Here is an 18578-nt window from a genome sequence, read left to right on the forward strand (position 1 = left end):
CTGCTTTCCTCCAGAGTTTTCTGCCCAGTTCTGGTGTGTCCAAAGCATCCATCTTTTTCCTGGTTTAAATTCTGTTATTGCTCACGAAAGCTTCTCTCCTGCCACAATTGTGTTAGTCTTGAAGATGCTACTGGACTCTTGCTCTTTTCTGCCACCAGCACTGCTCATCAACTTCTTGTACCTTCCCCCAAAGTACTGCATGATCTATATGAATGTCATTGCCCTTGCCTGGGATACATACCTCTCCTACCTTAAGCATCGTGTGAGTGGGGGCCTGCCATAGGTGCTGTACTGTACTGTACTGTACTGCAGAGTGAGGCCCGGAAGTCACCTGCCTTCCTTCCCTCCTCAAATAATCTGGGCAGGAAGGCTCAGCTAATGGGCAAAGGAGCCAGGCAAGCCCTAGGTTGGAGAATGCCCCTCTTGCCGCCTGAAGGTGGAGATAAAGGAGATACTTCTCTGCAGCACCGCCCTCCCCCCCCCCCAAAAAAAAATCCTTGCAGTGTAGACACAAGTTCTGTCTTGGGGAGAGGCCACTGTCTAGCATCGTGGTTTCAGCTGTGGCCAGTGAGAAGTCCTGTCTGGTTGTCGGGTGCTCCACACAGCAAGGGGTCCCTGAAGGCGTCCCTGGGACTGGAGGGCCTCGGCTGCTGCCGCCATCCTCTTCAGCCAGGCTGTGCCTCAACACCGACATATTCAAAACGCGGGCAAGAGACCGCGAGGCGGAGAAGCCCCCGAAGGGTCCCGGCGGGGCTCGGAGGGACATCCGGCAAGCACCACCGCCCCCGCCCAGAACGGCTAGGGCTCCCGCCCCGCCGCGCATGCCCGAGGAGGGGTCCGCTGGGGCGCTTCACAGGCCGGAAGCCGGGCCTGTCAGTGTGCGTCATTTCCGCTCCTCGCCCGGGCTTCTGCTGCGCACGCATATCTCTCCATTCGAGCGCCGTGGCGGGAAGGCGACAAGTTCAGCATGGCGGAGGCCGGCTCGGGCAGCGGAGCCAGACCCAAAGCCAGAGGTGAGGCCGGAACGCCCGCGGCACCAGCTCAGCTGGCGGGGGAGGGGCAGCGCTCTGTGCATGCCCAGGGGAAGGCGCGGTGCGAGGCGGAGGAGGGGAGCTGGGGGGGACCGGACCGGAGGCAGCGCTCTGTGCATGCCCAGGGGAAGGCGCACTCCGAGGGGCGGGACCGGACCGGAGGCAGCTCTCTATGCATGCCCAGGGGAAGGCGCACTCCGAGGGGCTGGGGGGGACCGGACCTGAGGTAGCACTCTGTGCATGCCCAGGGGAAGGCGCACTGCGAGGCGGAGGAGGGGAGCTGGGGGGGGTCGGACCGGAGGCAGCTCTCTGTGCATGCCCAGGGGAAGGCGAACTCCGAGGGGGGGGGACCAGACCGGAGGCAGCTCTCTGTGCATGCCCAGGGGAAGGTGCACTCCGAGGGGCGGGGTGGGGGGACCGGAGGCAGCTCTCTGTGCATGCACAGGGGAAGGCGAACTCCAAGGGGCAGGTGGACCGGACCGGAGGCAGCTCTTTGTGCATGCCCAGGGGAAGGCGCACTCTGAGGGGTTGGGGGGGACCGGACCGGAGGCAGCTCTCTGTGCATGCCCAGGGGAAAGCGAACTCCGGGGGGGGGCGGACCGGAGACAGCTCTCTGTGCATGCCCAGGGGAAGGCGCACTCCGAGGGGCTGGGGGGGGACCGGACCTGAGGTAGCGCTCTGTGCATGCCCAGGGGAAGGCACACTGCGAGGTGGAGGAGGGGAGCTGGGGGGGGGGGTCGGACCGGAGGCAACGCTCTGTGCATGCTCAGGGGAAGGCATGCTATAAGGAGACTCTGCTTGCGCCTGCCTGTTTCCCTAGTGGGTGCTGGCTGGCGAGAGGCCGTTCTGTACCTGCCCTTAGGGTGACGCCCACTTTCTGTTTCTTCTTTTTCTGCAGGGGGCAGGATTGTGCCCTCCCGCTATTTAAATTATGATAAGAAGAACCCTGGCAAGGTAAGCGCTGGGTTAATCGTCCACTGTGCAGTCGGGATGCAAGCCCTGTGACATTGCCAAGGTTTTGGTGGGATGCAGATGGACTAGTAGTAAGCTATTGGGTTATCAAGTCCAAAATACTGGGTGGGGATTGGGAAGCTAAAATCTCCACCTAAAAGAATGGGGAAGGCGTGTTTTGGGATTTGGGCAGGCATGCAGAAGAACTGCTAGATAACACTGCTGAGAAGTTTTAAAAGATGTCTGTTACGCTGGAGCATGTTTCGTATCTGGTGGGCAGGGAAAAGAACAAGTTTGAAAGGGGGACTGTCACTGAAGAACTTCTTTGGGCCAGAGAACACTCTGGTAACTGTATCCTTTAAGACTAAATGTGTGGCAAAAAAGAGACTTCTACATATATTATTAGGAGAAATAAGAGGCAGGAATAGTGTTTTCTCTCCATAGGCAATAGGTTGAGGCTGTGTTATTCTAATAATTGCTGTGTTAATCTAATCATTACAGACAAGTATGTATAATTTGTTTACTATAACTTAATAATTTATTTTATATATTCATTTGTATTTGTATCCTGCCACTCCCTCCCTAGTGGCTCCTGGCGGTTAATATTCATGCCCCCAATAATAAAGTACAGTAAAACAATTAAAACCACCCATTAAAGCATAAAAGGTAAAGGTATCCCCTGTGCAAGCACCGAGTCATGTCTGACCCTTGGGGTGACGCCCTCTAGCGTTTTCTTGGCAGACTCAATACGGGGTGGTTTGCCAGTGCCTTCCCCAGTCATTACCGTTTACCCCCCAGCAAGCTGGGTACTCATTTTACCGACCTCGGAAGGATGGAAGGCTGAGTCAACCTTGAGCCGGCTGCTGGGATTGAACTCCCAACCTCATGGGCAAAGCTTTCAGGCGGCTGGTGGCAAAATATCCTCCCCTACTCAGCAGCCTCCTTACAATGCCATGGGGGTGGGGGAATCCAGGTTGCCAAATTGATATGCTGATTCCAGGAGGGGCCCTGGTCTTCTAGCCTCAGCCAGAAGAACTCCATCTTACAGGCCCTGCAGAACTGCGCTGGTTCCGTCAGGGCCCTCAGCTCTCCCTGGAGCTCATACCACCAGATCGGGGCCAAGACCAAAAAAGTCCGGGGCCCGGTTGTGACCAGGTGAACCTCCCACGGGCTAGGGATCTCCAACAGATTAGCACCTACAGAGCTTAATGCCCTGCGGGGGCATAAGGACAAATAAGGTCCCGCAGATATGTGGGGCCCAGGCCACAGATAGCCAGAACCTTGAACCTGATCTGGGCTGCAACTGGCAACCAGTGCAGCTGCCTCAGCACAGGCTGGATATGGGCCCTGCAAGCTGTCCCTGTGAGGATCCTAGGAGCTGCATTAATGTAAGCTATATTGGAAACCATGTGAAGGAGGCAACCCCGGTGGCTTTAGCTGATGATCCTTGACTGTAGCAAAGGGCTATAGCTCTTGGGGGCTCTTGTTGGCTTCCTCAGGGATGTGCTTGGAATTGGTTTCCATTGTTGCTCATGGACTGGACTCAATCTTTGGAAATTTTTAAACAAGAGGCTGGATAGCCATCTGATGGAGAGGCTGATTCTGTGAAGGTTCAAGGGGGTGGCAGGTTACAGTGGATGAGCAAGAAGGTTATGAGTGTCCTGCATAGTGCAGGGGTTGGACTAGATGACCCATGAGGTCCCTTCTAACTATGATTCTGTGAAGATAATGAGCTGCCACCGCTCTTAACCACTACACCAAGCATGTATAGTGGTTTATATCCCATCTAAAAAAAACAGTTTCTTTTTAAGAAATGGAGAAGCCTGCTTATATGTGTGGCTGTTTGGGCCTGTGTGTCAAGTTCTCTTTAAAAGGGAACAACTGCTTGGTGCACTTTCAGGTTTAGGAGTGCCAAGTGTAACTTGTGCAGACTGGACAATAGCCCTCTCTTGACTCTGAGTTCTCTGACGCTCTGTTTGGTATGCCTATTGGAAATAAGCCCTCTCAAGACAGGTGAGTCTTTCTGCTATGGAAAAACATTTAGGATTGGGCAAGTTATTGCACTGTATCACCTCCCACCCCCAGGAAAATGAAGTGTGGGGACTGCTGATTTCACTCTTGCTCTCTTTCCCCTACAGGTCAATATCAGCCAGTCTGGCACCAAAGGACCGGAGAGGACAGTCTTGGCCAAGAGACCCCCAGCTCAATCTCAGAAGCAGAAAGGGACTTTGGGTAAGCTTGGGGCTTCATGCTGCCCATTGGCAGTTTGCCTCCATATCTTAGCATGGGGGATCAGGGAACCTTTCCAATTTCCCTGCCACAAAACCCCCATATAACTGCAGGATGTCCTGGAAGGTACAAAAGAGTATGCACACACCATCCCTCTGTGAAGAGTGTGTGCTTGAGCAGTGTTCCTTTTCAGCTGAGCACTTGTCAGTACCAATGCCGTAGCAAGCTAGTTTTCTACTGCCCTTCTGGGAAAAACAGGCTGGTAAGTGGATTCTCTGTCTATCTGATGTGACTGGTTGGAACCCCGGTCTCCTGTCTAGCCCCACGCTTTGTAGCTTTCAAGATGTTGCTAATATCCTTGCTGGAGGAGTCCTGGATAATGCAGGAGGTTGGACTAGATGACCCATGTGGTCCCTTCCAACCTCTATTTCTTTATGATTCTATGAAAGTCAAGGAACTGGCTAAGGGCTTGCCCTCTTCACTCGCTTTGAGTAGCTCGTACTAAGCTTTGATAGGGGACAGGTTGTAATATTCCATGTAAGCATTCCACCGTGTTTAATGTAAGCCGCTCAGAGCCGTAGGGAAGGGCGGTATAGAAATCTAAATAAATAAATAGATCTTTCTCCATTTCTATTCCCCCAGAAACTACCTTCAAGGTGCTGCAGTCAACAGTCCTGGAAGGCCATGGGAATGCTCCACCTGAACTGGAGTTCTCAGCAATCAATGGTGGGTGATTTTTTCTGGCTGAGATTCCATTTAGCACACTGCTAGTTCCACTTAATGGCCATGAAGTTAGCACTTTGGGCAGTGGCTTTTCTAATGGCGGCCCCCTGCCGTGTCATAGACCAGGGGTAGTCAACCTGTGGTCCTCCAGATGTTCATGGACTACAATTCCCACGAGCTCCTGCCAGCAAACGCTGGCAGGGGCTTGTGGGAATTGTAGTCCATGAACATCTGGAGGACCACAGGTTGACTACCCCTGTCATAGACACAATTGAGGGGAGACTGCAGTTCAAAGGCCAAGTCTGAATTCTTGCTGAAACCAAAGTAATTCCTCGGAGACCCTTTCTTCCAGCACACACACAAATACCCCTAAATTGGCCCTCTTTTAGTAACCGGGGGGGTAGGTGCGGCCTTTACAAGGAAATTATGCTGTGGCGAAAGAAGGGTTGGATACTCAGACTTAAACAGTGTTGACACTAGGGTTGGCTGGCAAAGCGGCCATTTGCACCCGAAGTAGCCAGCGTTTGCCGTACGGGGGTGAGAGGCGGTGGCGGCTGGCGCAGAGCGCAACCCCCCCCCCCCCCACAGCGCTGGCAGCTTCAGGCGCAAACAGCCACATCGGCAGCCAAAGCACCCAACCTTAGTTGACACTCTTGTCAAATGTGTTATTTGATACTCTTAGAAGGAGCAGTCTCTCCTCGGATTTCATGAGAGATCTATTTCTCAGAAAACCTGTTAATGTCATGAATGTTTCATATTGCCGTCTTGAGACTGTGTCCTGTACAGAGCCTAATTGAGCAAGGCGCCATCTCCCACCTTTGGTGCTTTTCACCAGCAATATGGAACGTGAAGGCAAAATACCTTGCCTGATGGATTGAAACCACAGGCCTAACCTGCACCTGGGTCCGATCCTCTTCCTTCCTTATCTTGTTCTCTCAAACTGCAGTCAGCATGGTTCCGAGTCCTTTGTCTCTCTCTTTGTGATAGGGAAGGTGCATCAGTTAGCCCAAACCCTGGAACAGGTTCCCTTCAAGGTCCATCTTGGAGGGCCCATATCTAGCCTGTGCTGGGGCAGCCGCATTGGTTGCCAGTTGCGGCCAGGATCCGGTTCAAGGTTTTGGTATTGACCTTTAAGGCCCTGTGCGGCCTGGTACCCACATATCTGCAGGACCACTTGTTGCTCCATGCCCCACGCAGGGCTTTGCACTCTGAGGCCCCAATCTGTTGATCATCTCCAGCCCCAGAGAAACCCATCTGGCCTCGACCAGGGTCAGGGCCTTTTCGGTCCTGGCCCCCACCAGGTGGAATGAACTCCCGGAACACCTGTGGGCCCTGCAGGAGCTTTTCGGCATTCTGCAGGGCTTGCAAGACCGGAGCTCTTCCACCACGTTTATGGATGAGGCCAGTTCAGGGCATAGATCTGGTCCCTCCTCCCCCTCCAAAAAGATGTCTGCTACCAATTCTGGGCACCCCTGGTTGCTTTGTTTCTTATATTGTGTTATTGGTTATAATGGGATTTTATGGGAGCTTTTTGGATTAGAACCTGTTTTGTAATTGCTTCTTCGCTCGCGGCCCGGCTAGCTTCTCACTGTGAGAGGGAGGGGAAGAGATAGGGGCAGCCGCCGGCATGCCGGCTACGCAAATGTGCATGTGCGGAGCAGCTGCGCATGCTCGTTTGCACCCCTCCTGACAAAAATGTGCATGCGCGGCAACTGCGCATATACATTTGCGCGCAGCTGCCGTGTGAGCTCGGCACCCAGGCCGTCAGCTCTCCCCCACCGCCGGAGGCGGTACCCCACCACAGAAAGGTTGGGGACCGCTGCTATAAAGGGAGGAATCACAAGGTACACCTGCAAGGGCGTGCAGGTGGACGAACCATCTTTGAACGTGGACGAACCATCTTCTGTTGGCCTCCTGAAACCTTTCAACACAGGGGTTCTTTAGCCATGTTTTCCATGGGGTAAAACCCTGTCTTTTGTGTCTCACTGCTTGCGGATGTCCAGACACACCCCGACCTGCAATGCCACTCTCAAAGTCATATCCTGCCATGAAAGGTGCCTCCAGGAAACAGCAGGCCCGGGTGAGTGAAGCAGCAGAAGCCAAACGGAGGACCTGTTTGGCTTGGGGGGAAGGGGGGTCCCCACAAACGAGCAAATTCTGTGCATGCCGCAGTGAGCCTCTTGGCCTACCACCTGCGGCTACGTGTTCCTGCCGAGGATCTTCCCTTTGCGCCTGGGTAAGGTAAGGTATGAGCCTCTTGTGGCGCAGAGTGGTAAGGCAGCTGTCGGAAAGCTTTGCCCATGAGGTTGGGAGTTCGATCCCAGCAGCCGGCTCAAGGTCGACTCAGCCTTCCATCCTTCCGAGGTCGGTAAAATGAGTACCCAGCTTGCTGGGGGGTAAACGGTAATGACTGGGGAAGGCACTGGCAAACCACCCCGTATTGAGTCTGCCATGAAAACGCTGGAGGGCGTCACCCCAAGGGTCAGACATGACTCGGTGCTTGCACAGGGGATACCTTTACCTTTACCTTTTTAAGGTAAGGACCGCCCCTGCAGGCTGGCCCTTCCCCACTGCCTTCTCGTGACTTCCCAAGGCCTTTGGCACCCTCCAGATCGGGGCACAGGAATCATCCCACAGTGATGGCCTTGGCACCAACTGGGCGGGGTTCTAGCAAGCTGACTGAGGGAGGCCTGTGGGGGACCCCAGAATCAGCAATGATGTACTCATTTACATCATTTTAAGAAAGTTCTGTTTACATATCAATCATTTCGGCATCATTTAATGTCATAAGGTTTTTAATAGTACAGCCTTTTCACGTTTATACGCTGAATATCCAAAGAAGCAGGGAAGACCCAAGGTTCAAGGTCCATAGGCAAAGCAGGTATCAGGAAAGATCTCTTTCTCTCTCTCTCTCTCTGCAAATATATTAGTAACAAGACACGGACAATGCTGTGTTTCACCAAGCGGATAGAGCAATGGTTGTGAAAGTTGCACCCACTGATTGGCTTTGCCTTGCGGCTTTGTTTTTATCAGCTTTATAACTGAAACCAAAATGTTCTTCATTCATTGTCCTTTTTCCTGAATCAACACTTTGTCCAGGAGCAAAAGCTAATCCGTGCTGTGCTAATAGCCTGGCACTCCTCCATCTCTCCTGATCTATAAATCTTACCTCTCGTCTACGATGCTCTGCTGGCTCAGGAGACCCTGGAGCAGGGGTAGTCAAACTGCGGCCCTCCAGATGTCCATGGACTACAATTCCCAGGAGCCCCTGCCAGCATTCACTGGCAGGGGCTCCTGGGAATTGTAGTCCATGGACATCTGGAGGGCCGCAGTTTGACTACCCCTGTATTGGGTCTGCTACGAAAATGCTAGACGGTGTCACCCCAAGGGTCAGACATGACCCAGTGCTTGCACAGGGGGATACCTTTACCTTACCTTATAGGACAGGAAGGTGCGGCTAGCACTGTAAGGACTAGGCATTTTGCTCAGTCTGGATGGGGAAGGGAAACCATGTTTGGCATCTAACAGGCTTGGATAACAAGCAGGCTTGAATAACAAAGTTAAAGGGAAGGGAGGGATCCTGGTAATGAGGTTCATTTTGCAGGGCAACTCTTCCCAGTCTTATGTAGATCAGCAATGAGAGACCTGCTGGGAGGAGGGCATTGTCTGCTGAATGCTGCAGAGACCTCCCCTTGTTCATCTTTGGTTCTTTCCAGGTGTCCGCTGAAGCAGACGATTTGAGTCGAATGCTTGACTCTCAAACACTGCTTTTGACATACGCCTCCATAAAGGTAAGCAGCCTCGAGATTAATGCAGCCTTTTTTTTAGAAAACAAAATATATATATATATATCCCTAACCCTACAAGATGCTCATCCAGCTATTTTGGGGTCCACTTATTACCATGCTGCTGTCCTAACAGATGGAGAAAAACCTTGCCCTCTTGGAGGAGAAAGCAGAGAGGAACCTGCTGGCACTCTCAGAGGAACGCGAGAAGCTACAGAGGGAGGCACACAGGAAGAAGCTCAGACTTCTGCAGCTGAAGCAAGAGCTGGAGCTCCGCGATGCACTGGACAAACAGGTGGGGGTTGGGGCTCTGGGAGGAGGAGTGCATCCCATCTGCCTCAGGCTCCTGGACAAGGGAGGGTGACGCAGTCTCCTAGAGCAGGGGTAGTCAACCTGTGGTCCTCCAGATGTCCATGGACTACAATTCCCAGGAGCCCCTGCCAGCAAATGCCTAGAGAGCCCATGGCAAGGAGTGAGTGATCCCCAGGTTTCCTTGGTTTGGCAGACCTCCTGCTCTACATGCAGAAAGCCCCAGTTTTGACCCCAGGATTTGTGCTTAGGCAACTGCCAGGCGAACAAGGCACTGCTACGGAGCAGGGCCTAAAGGCCCGTCTCAGGAACCTGGGGGAAGTAGATTCAGGTGGACAGCCATGTTGGTTCTAGGCAACAGAACAAATGACTCCTGTGGCACTGTTCAGGCCAGCAGAGTTTGGTTGTTTGCACACGAAAGCTCATACCCGGAATGAAGCTTGTGGGGTCCCAGTGGTGCTGCTGCACTCCAGCCGGGTTCTGTTAGGGGAGATTGTTTGTGGCTTATTCCAGTCCCTCAGCAGATGGTGGTACGAGTGCGTCTCCCTCCTCTGCTTCCAGATGGAAGTCCTTGCCCCTGTGGCGGAGCAGTGTGCCAAGTTCCACGAGGACTACAAGCACTTTGCCGTCGCTCTCGACTCAACACGGCATGAGCTGCCCCTGAAAGAGATCCACATGGGAGAGAATCGGTGTCAGTTCCTTGGTAAGAAATCCAGCCAATGTCTGCAGACGTAACTTTTCTTGATTCTGGTTTCTTGATTCTAACAAGGGAGAAGGGCACGAAAGCCCTCACTTTCCTATATTTCTCTAAAGCAGTGTTTCTCTCAATGCTTATAACCCTTTGCGTACGTACAAAACATTTGGTAGTTGTGCACAAAAGTGCTTGTACAGCAGCCCAGAATTAGTCCCATATTGAAGAAACAGGGATGGGGGATGGGGGGCTGAGACTGTGACCCTTTCTAAGGCAGCGGTCCCCAACCTTTATCAGGTCATGGACCGCCTCCAGGATGAGAGAGCCAACGGCCCGGGTGCTGCACAAATGCGCATGCGCAGTTTCCGCACATGCATGTTTTCGCTACCAGGTGGCGCTAATGCGCATGCGTACAGTTGCCGTGCGTGCACGTTTTCGCCACCAGGGGGTGCTAACGCGCATGCCTGGCAGCTGCACGCATGCGCGTTTGTGTCGCCGACGTGCCGGTGGCTGCGCCTGCCTCTTCCCTTCCTTCTCGCTGTGGGCGGGGGGAGGCAGGCGCGGCTGCCGGCGGCCCGATACCGTGGCCTTCGTGGACCGGGACCGGGCCGCGGACCGGGGGTTGATGACCCCCGTCCTAAGGCATTCAGTCCTCTTCCTTCCTAAGAACATAACAGAAGCCCTGTTTGATCAGGCCAATGGCCCATCTAGTCTGCCAGTCCCTCCCAAATAATCTGCAGCATAACATTTGCCTCTTTTATTGCAGTTGCACAACGAATTGACATTTTTTCATTGCGTTTTCAACCATCAGTCCCAAGATCTCTCTCCCACTCAGTTACTGCCAGTTTGGACTCCATCAACCTGTATTCATAGTTGGGATTTTTGACTTCAGTGTGCATCACTTCGCATTTTCCCACGCTGAACTTCATTTTCCACACTGATACCCTATCTTGTCTGTCTATCTTTCATCTGTCTTCTAATCATTCTGTCTTATTTTACTTTATCTTTTATCTCCTATTTGCTCATCTCATTCTGTCATATTTTTATGCTACTGCTCTTGGCACAGCCAGCTCGTGGCAGCTCACAACAACATTGATTACAAATTTAAAATGTCCAACTTAAAACAGTAACCCCCCCCACCCCCCCATACCGACTTGCTCCCCTAAAATCCCCTCCCCCCAGCTGCCCATCAGCAACCCAGAAAGACATGGTGGTTTAATTGAAGCAGAACACAAGAGGGACCCACGATCTTCCTTAATCGTCAGTCTCCCCTGTTTTGATTCCTCCAATATGAGCATGTAGAGGTTTACCAGTTATATGAAAGGGACTGAAATGGACCCAAATGCCCCACTTTTCTGGAGCACTTCACAGTCCTCTCTGGTGTTCACTGCCCCGAACAACTTAGTGTAATCTGCAAACTTAGCCACTTTGCTGTTTCCTCCCAACTCCAGACCTAGTTATCAAGCCCTGCAGTGCCCCACTGCTTACCATCTTCCATTATGAATAATGCCCCTTTAGACTCCTTCTCTCAGTTTTCTATTAATTAACCAGCTTTGAATACCACAAGAGGATTTGTCCTCTTATACTTAGGCTCCTCCTTTGATAAGGAAGGCTTTCTGGATGTGTAGGTAAACATCATCTGCTGGGTCATGCCTGTTGACCCCCTCAAAGAACTCTGACCCTCAACAGTTAGCATCCTAAGGCTCCCAAAGATTTGGTCCACATCCTGGTGTTTGCCTTGCAGGGTTGGCTGTGTTTGAATTTCGTTTCCTTCACTGAAAAGGGGCCCGCTTCTGCCCAGAGGTCTTGAGACAGCTAATAATAAAATGCAGAGACAATGGAGTCACTTAAGAACAAGCTTAAAAATATAAACAGTCCCCAGCTGAATTTCAAATAGTACTTGGCTGTGTAATCCCAAAATAATCTTTAAGTCAGGAGACAGAAATAAAGCGTGCTTTTTTAAAAAAAACCACTCCTGACACAAATCCTCTTGGGAAAGGGAAATTTTCCCTTAAAGAACAGTGACGTGGCTAGCTCTTCCCATTTGGAAAGAAGATGGGATGACCAGGCAGACTCACTGGAGTCTGTGCTTGGGGCCTGCCACAAGGAAGGGTTGGCTTTTTGTAAAACCCACTCATGGGGACGTGAATCTTCCACTTTGGGGATCATTGTCTCGCATGTGAATAGTCTGCCAACAAGGCTACAACTCTCCCTGTATTGTTGAACACACAAACAACCCTGCCCTGTTTTTGCAAGGCTGGCATCCAGGAGGGCAGGTCTTGAGCCTGACCTGGACCGGCTTAGCACTCCTTCAAGAGCCAGGTTGGTGTCGTGGTTAAGAGCGGCAGCCTCGAATCTGGAGAACTAGGTTTGATTTCCCACTCTTCCATATGCAGGCAGCTGGGTGACCTTGAACTAGTCACAGTTCTCTCAGAGCTCTCCCAGCTGCACCTCCTTCACAGGGTGTCTATTGTGGGGAGAGGAGGGGCAGGCGATTGTGCCTCGTGCCTCTGTGGATCTGCTGGGTGGGCTTGACTTGAACTGATTTGGGCGCTTAGCTTGAACTGCTTCCGAGCTGTGTTGCGTGTGGGAGTTCCATGCTGCCTTTTAAGCCACATTGAGTAAACAAATCTCCCTTGCCAGAGCTAACGGTGCGAGACTCTTTCCAGCCGTTTGTTTCGCGGGTGCTGGGACGATTTTGGGCTTAGCTACAAATTGCTGTTGGTTGCCGCTGATTCACGCAGTCAGGAGACTGACGGGGCAGGCAGAAAAGGCTCCAGCTCTGTAGACTTCTGGAGAGGGAGTCCAGCTTTAGACGCCATCTTGCATTAGTGAAACCTCCACATGGATGGGGAAAGCTCCCATCCCTTCTGTGCTCGCTGCACTGGGAGTTTCTAATAGAAGATGTGAATCATTCCAAAAGGTGGTCTTCCCAAGTGGCATTCTGGTCAGCTAGAGCAGGGGTAGTCAACCTGTGGTCCTCCAGATGTCCATGGACTACGATTCCCATGAGCTGAATTGTAGAGAACCACAGGTTGACTACCCCTGAGCTAGAGCATAGTTCTGTCTCCGGCATGTGTGAGCCACAGCTGCCACTGCATGAATCCTTGGCTGGCCCTGGCATCTCTTCTTGTGCTTTCCCTTTCTGGGCAGCTGGCCTGCAAGAACACCTGGCCGCCGCACAGAGCATCCTGGAGCAGAATCGGCCAGAACATTTGGAGCACAATGCCCAAGCGCTGCCGGTGCTGAAGGAGTTGGTGGAGGCATCCCAGAAGCTGAATGACGAGCTCCCAAGGTACTCTCAGGAAGCTCCCCCCCCCCCAACCCCTCAAGTGGTTTTGGAGTGTGGGGAGGAGAGTTTCAAAACATTTCAAGCATTTGACAAGCACTCCTGCATCATGTTGTCTTTGGACCTCTCGGCAGAGGGCCTACGAGAGAGCAGCCGTCCCTTGCTCTTGCATGCTGGTTAGAGTTTTTTCCTGCTCCTCCTCCCAGCCAGGTAGGGCTCTCAGTGGTTGGCCAGCTGCAGCCCTGCTTAGCTTCATTCAGGTTCATGTTATCATGTGCCCTTCTGTCTCTCAGATGCCCAGATGGCTTATATCCAGAGGAGAAACAGGGCCACCAGCTAATGCCAGGAGTTTTGTTTGGAGGGGCTAGAAAGGGGGGCTTTCTGGGTGCTTGGCACAGGAGACTTGAAGGCCTGCCCCATTTTGTCCAGTGGGCTCTCAGCTGCTGCATGTCTTTGTGGACCTCCTTCTCTTGACCCCTGGGGCCACTTGCTCCTGCGCCTGTTCCTCTTTTGCAGGAGCTTTGCCACTGTGCTGAACCTTTCCGCTGACGTGAGCAAGGAGGTTGCGCTGCACCACCAGAAAAGCTGCGAAGAGACCGTGGGGCTGGAGGCCATGAAGCAGTATTACTTCCCTTAGGCCCCTGCGGCACACCTGGGCCTGGAGGCTGGACTGGAACCTCTTCCCCTGACCCCACAGAAGTGGGAAAACTGCCAAAAGCATCAGACTGGGCTCCACTGCCATTTCACATTTGCTGTATTTCGTATAAAAACACTTTTCCACCGCAAGTACGCTTCCTCTGCTTCAGCGAAGGAGTTTCCTTACTCCTGCATGAAAATACCCAAACCAGCGGCAAGCCCGGCTTCCCGTTCTGTAAAGTCCGCGCCTTCAGCAGTGATAAATCAGTGGAGCCTCCACACAGAGGGGCAGTCAGCCTTTGAGTGCCAAGCTTTGCTAGCCCCCTGCCCTGATCTACTTGGGAGGCTCTTAAGGCTTTCCTGGTGGCATCCTCAGAAGAGGCACAGGAGCCTGGATCGGCATGCCTTCCCCATGCACAGGAAAAGGGGCTCTGAAGGGGGCCGCACTCCTTGAAGTGGGGAGGGGGTCCGGAGGGGCGGTAGTGGCTTTTTCCAGGTGGCCTCTTGTGTTCTGTGCCAGGGGCTTGCCATTCTCTTCTGTGTGCGGAAAGGAGAGCTTGTCTCCCTGATACCTCAACAAGGAAAAGGTTGGTCACACTGCTTCCTGCATTTATAGTTTGTCTGCTGAGGCTCAAAATAGAAGCTGATTTGTCAGAAGAAGCCATATATGTGTAGCGCGAGTAGGATTATAGAACATGGGAGCAGATTTTCAAGGCAGACCAGAGGAGAATTAAGGTGCTCCCTTCTTGAGACACATCACGATGGGCGCCCATGTTAGTCTGCACTGGAACAGTGGATCGTAGAGCCAACCGGGAGGGTAGTGGTCTAACTTTCCAAAGAGAGCACATCCAAAAAAAAGAGAGAGAGGAATAGTTTAAAAAAGATTAAACTGAAACCTAAGGGAATCAAATCCCTAGAGCAGGGGTAGTCAACCTATGGTCCCCCATGAGCCCCTGCCAGCAAATGCTGGCAAATGCTGGCAGGGGCTCATGGGTATTGTAGTCCATGAACATCTGGAGGACCACAGGTTGACTACCCCTGCCCTAGAGCATGCCTGGAAGCCATTTACAAGCACACTAACCAGAGCCCAGAATGCATTCTCCATGTTAGGAAAGGCTAAATCTAAACAAAGGCCTGTGTGATTAATAATGCAAGTCCAAGGACACTGTAAAAAGTAAAGAGTTTATTTTAAACTTGAACAGGAGCTCTCACAAAAGAAATTGTGTCAATAAGGCATACAAAAACCAGCTTTTGAGGAGCATTTCGCTAAAAGCATCGAGACATTTTAAAAAATACATATCTGGAGCAGGGAATTAGCCAGAGAAGTGGTTGGGCCTGTGGATGACCAAGGAATCCAGGGTTTGCTAAAGGAAGATGGCTCAGTGACTTGTTTCTGGGTTCTCTGTGGAAAGCAGAGGGCATACGCCACAGCCCTTATTTTCAGGAATGGAGTCCTAAGCCATATTGAGGTGACCAGAGATGGAATTCTAGACCTACTGTGGAAAATCACAACTGATATGCCCCAGATCACCTAGTCACGGTGATCCTTGCGCTTCTGTAACTCCCTCTACGCCGGCCTTCCCTTATCCCTGACCCACAAATTAACAATTGGTCCAAAATGCAGCTGCCCGGGTCCTCACTGGAACACCTTGGAAAACCCATACCCAGCTAGTGCTCCAGCAGCTGCACTAGTTGCCAGTAGATTTCTGGATTAGGTTTAAGGTGTTGGCATTTTAAGGCCACTTGCAGCCTGGACCCAGTGTACCTAAGGGCCTGCCTCTCTGCCTATGTCCCTCGGAGAGCACTGTGCTCAAACAAATTCCAACTGGTTGGTTGTCTCTGGCCCCAGGGAAGTACATTTTCAGTCCTGGCCACTAGGTGAAATGGGGGATCAGAACTAGGTGGTGCAGTTTGGCCACCTTGGAAATCACTGAAGTCTGAGATGGACAGTGGAGAGGAGCGACAGTGGTCGCACGCAGACGCAGAGCTCTGTGCCTTGCATGTGGCCGCCAGCACCATCCTTCCTCTTGGCGACACTGGCCTACGCGCTGCTTTGGGCTTTGGTGATCGCCGAGGTGGCCAAACCGTGCTGAAGCACACAACCCTAATCAGGACCCTGTTGGAGCTGGCGCAGATCTGCAGGGCCTGTAAGACACAGCTCTTCCACTGAGCTTTTGGTTAGGGCCAATCCAGTATTATTTATGGACCTCCACAGCAGAAATACACACTCCCACACACCCAGTAATATCTGGCCCAGGATAAACTTACCGACAGTGATAAACCTTTCAGCTGATAACGCTGTATTGCTGTTCTTGTGATGCTTCTAATTAATTGGTTGTAATTGCTAGTATATCATTAATGTTTTATTATTTAACTGTATCCACAACTCTACACCGCCCTCAGCTGGTCTCGGAAAGGCAGTCTGGAAATGTAATAATCATAAGTCTCCAGGTCCTGTTATCACACACCCAAGAGTTCTTAAGGAATGCAGATGTGAGATCATTGCCCCATATGTATAACATCACTAAATTCAGCTGCTGTTTCAAATAACTGGAGAGCAGCAAACGTGAAACCTATTTTTTAAAAGGGAGGCCGAGGGGAATGAAGGAATTACAAGTCAGTTAGCCTAATGTCAATCCCAGAAGTATACAAAAAACTCTACATATTAAAAATAACATAACAGCCATCAAGAATAACCCCAAAAGTCATTGGTCCACATGCCGCAAAAACAAGGTTCCTGGAAAAACGTTTCTTTGTCCGTTCTCTTTTCTTGCCTGATGACTTTCGTGGAGTTGCAAACACTGGCTGCTGAGACAAATGTTCCAAAATACCATCCTGATAAACAAAGACCAGCAGCACCCCCGGGGTACGTTGACTATTTCACACCTCTTCCTCCTGGGTGAGGATTTGCAACATTTCATAACAATCCGGAGGACCCCATAAGAACGTCTTCGGGATCAAGTCTATGGTGCAGCCCTGGGGCTTTACAAAGTACAAAAGGGCACTCGTAGGCGATGGAATGTGACGGCTCACCCGAATCAGCCATCGCCCCTCACCTGAGACCTGACCTGCCTGGCAGCCAAAGCAAAGGTCGAGATTGTTGCCAGGCAGCCGAAGAGTCACTGTCTAGGGGCCGTTGGGGGACATCTACGAAATTGGGCCCGGGTCCCAGGGAGAGGGACCATGGACTACAATTCCCATGAGCCCCTGCTGGCAGGGGCTTATGGGAATTGTAGTCCATGGACATCTGGAGGAACCCCAAGTTGACTACCCCTGCAATATAGGATGGCGCAGGTCTTTGCGCCCGTGGAGGACCCCGCAGTAGACCGGTGGGCGCAGCCGCCTCGGGGCCCCAATTTCCGAAAGGAGGGAGCCTGTCTGCCGCCCGACTATCCGGCTCCTTGGCCCCCGGGAGCTGTGGCTGGCCGGGATGCGTCTCCGGGGGTCTTCCCAGCCGGCCCGGGCGGTGGGGGGGGGGAAGGCTGGGGCTGGGGGCGGCGGCCCGTTTGCGAAGCAGGGATTGGCCGGGCGCTTCCCTTCCCCGCCCTCGGTCTCCCGCGCCGGCCGGCATGCGCCTCCAGGAGGCGGGGCCTGTGCTCCCATCCCGCGCGTGCGCTCTCGGGCGCCTCTGCCGGCCTCCCCACCCGGAAGGGGGTCTCGCGACGCGTGGCTGGAGGACGGCGCGGCTCCAGGTAGGGCTCGGCGCGCGCGGGGCTGGGCGGGGGAAAGACCCCTGGCGGGCGGCCTCCGAAGGGACCCAGCCGCCCTTGGAGAAGGGGGCCTCCGGGAGCCGCACCCGGCGACACGTGCCCGTCGAAGGGACCTGATCCCAAAGCGAAGGGAGGGAGGGAGGCAGGATAGGAGGGGGGCAGCTTTGGTGACCGCTCAGCAGCTGATGGTGGGCTGGCCCGGGAGATGAGGAGACCCGTAAAGCCTCCAAGGAACTCCCCTTTTCTGCAGCAAGGCTTCCCTCTCACTGAAATCAATTGGGAGCAAAACACTGGCCGCACCCACGGCCCCATCAGGACTGGCCCCAGAGGCTCAGCCGGGTCATCGCAGGCTGCTGCGAGGGAAGGAGGGAGGGAAGGAGGGAGGGAGGGAGCCCGAGGGGAAGACTTTTTCAGTCTCAGGAGTTCAGCCTAAGGCGGTCAGCCATCACTGGCTGACTTCAAGTAGTGGCTGGACAGATATTTATCCTGGATGAGGCTGATCCTGCATTGAGCAGGGGGTGGGACTAGATAGCCTGCAAGGCCCCTTCCCATTCTAGGATTCTGTGAGTCTAGTTCAGCAGTGGAATGGGCTGCCTCAGGAGGTGGGGAGCTCCCCCTCACTGGTAGTCGTCAAGCAGCAGCTGGACAGATCCTTCTCCTGGATGCTTGAGGCTGATCCTGCCTTGAGCAGGGGGTGGGACTGGATGGCCTGCATGGCCCCTTCCCACTCCAGGATTCAAAGCCTTGGAAACCGCATGAGGGGGTCACCATAAGTCAGGGGTCCCCTGACTCTCAAACAACTCTTCCTGAGGAGAAAGTTCCGGAGCTTTGGGGCCACACCTGAGGAGACTCCCTCTGTGATTGCCACCCACCCACCTCACTGGAGAAGACATTACAGAAGTCCTAAGCAGGGCTTTCAAAGAATGATGGCCATGGTCAGCTGGGTTTGTAAGAAGAAGAGGTAGTTTTTATACTCTGCTTTTCTCTACCGAAAGGAGTCTCAGAGTGGCTTACAATCACCTTTCCTTCCTCTGCCCACAGCAGGCAACCTGTGAGGTTGGATTGGGCTGAGAGAGCCCTGATATTACTGTTGTGTCAGAACAGCACTGTCAGGGCTGTGACTAGCCCAAAGTCACCCAGCTGGCTGCCTGTGGAGGAGGAGTGGGGAATCAAACCCAGCTCGCCATATTACAAGCAGCTGCTCTTAACTGTTACACCAAGGGA

At 52.9% G+C, this 18578-nt stretch overlaps 1 protein-coding gene across 1 annotated transcript; it reads left to right on the forward strand.

Moving 5' to 3' along the window:
- Positions 1–873: 873 nt before the first annotated feature.
- Positions 874–13794, forward strand: HAUS8 (HAUS augmin like complex subunit 8). Its single transcript, XM_077332112.1, has 10 exons — positions 874–1013; positions 1930–1985; positions 4121–4214; positions 4854–4937; positions 6938–7014; positions 8651–8725; positions 8856–9014; positions 9590–9731; positions 12873–13014; positions 13525–13794. The coding sequence occupies exons 1-10, from the start codon at positions 968–970 to the stop codon at positions 13643–13645; spliced, it is 996 nt and encodes a 331-aa protein (XP_077188227.1). The 5' UTR covers positions 874–967; the 3' UTR covers positions 13646–13794.
- The last annotated feature ends 4784 nt before the right edge of the window (positions 13795–18578 follow it).

This window comes from Paroedura picta, chromosome 4, assembly GCF_049243985.1.
Source record: "Paroedura picta isolate Pp20150507F chromosome 4, Ppicta_v3.0, whole genome shotgun sequence".
Taxonomy (NCBI): domain Eukaryota; kingdom Metazoa; phylum Chordata; class Lepidosauria; order Squamata; family Gekkonidae; genus Paroedura; species Paroedura picta.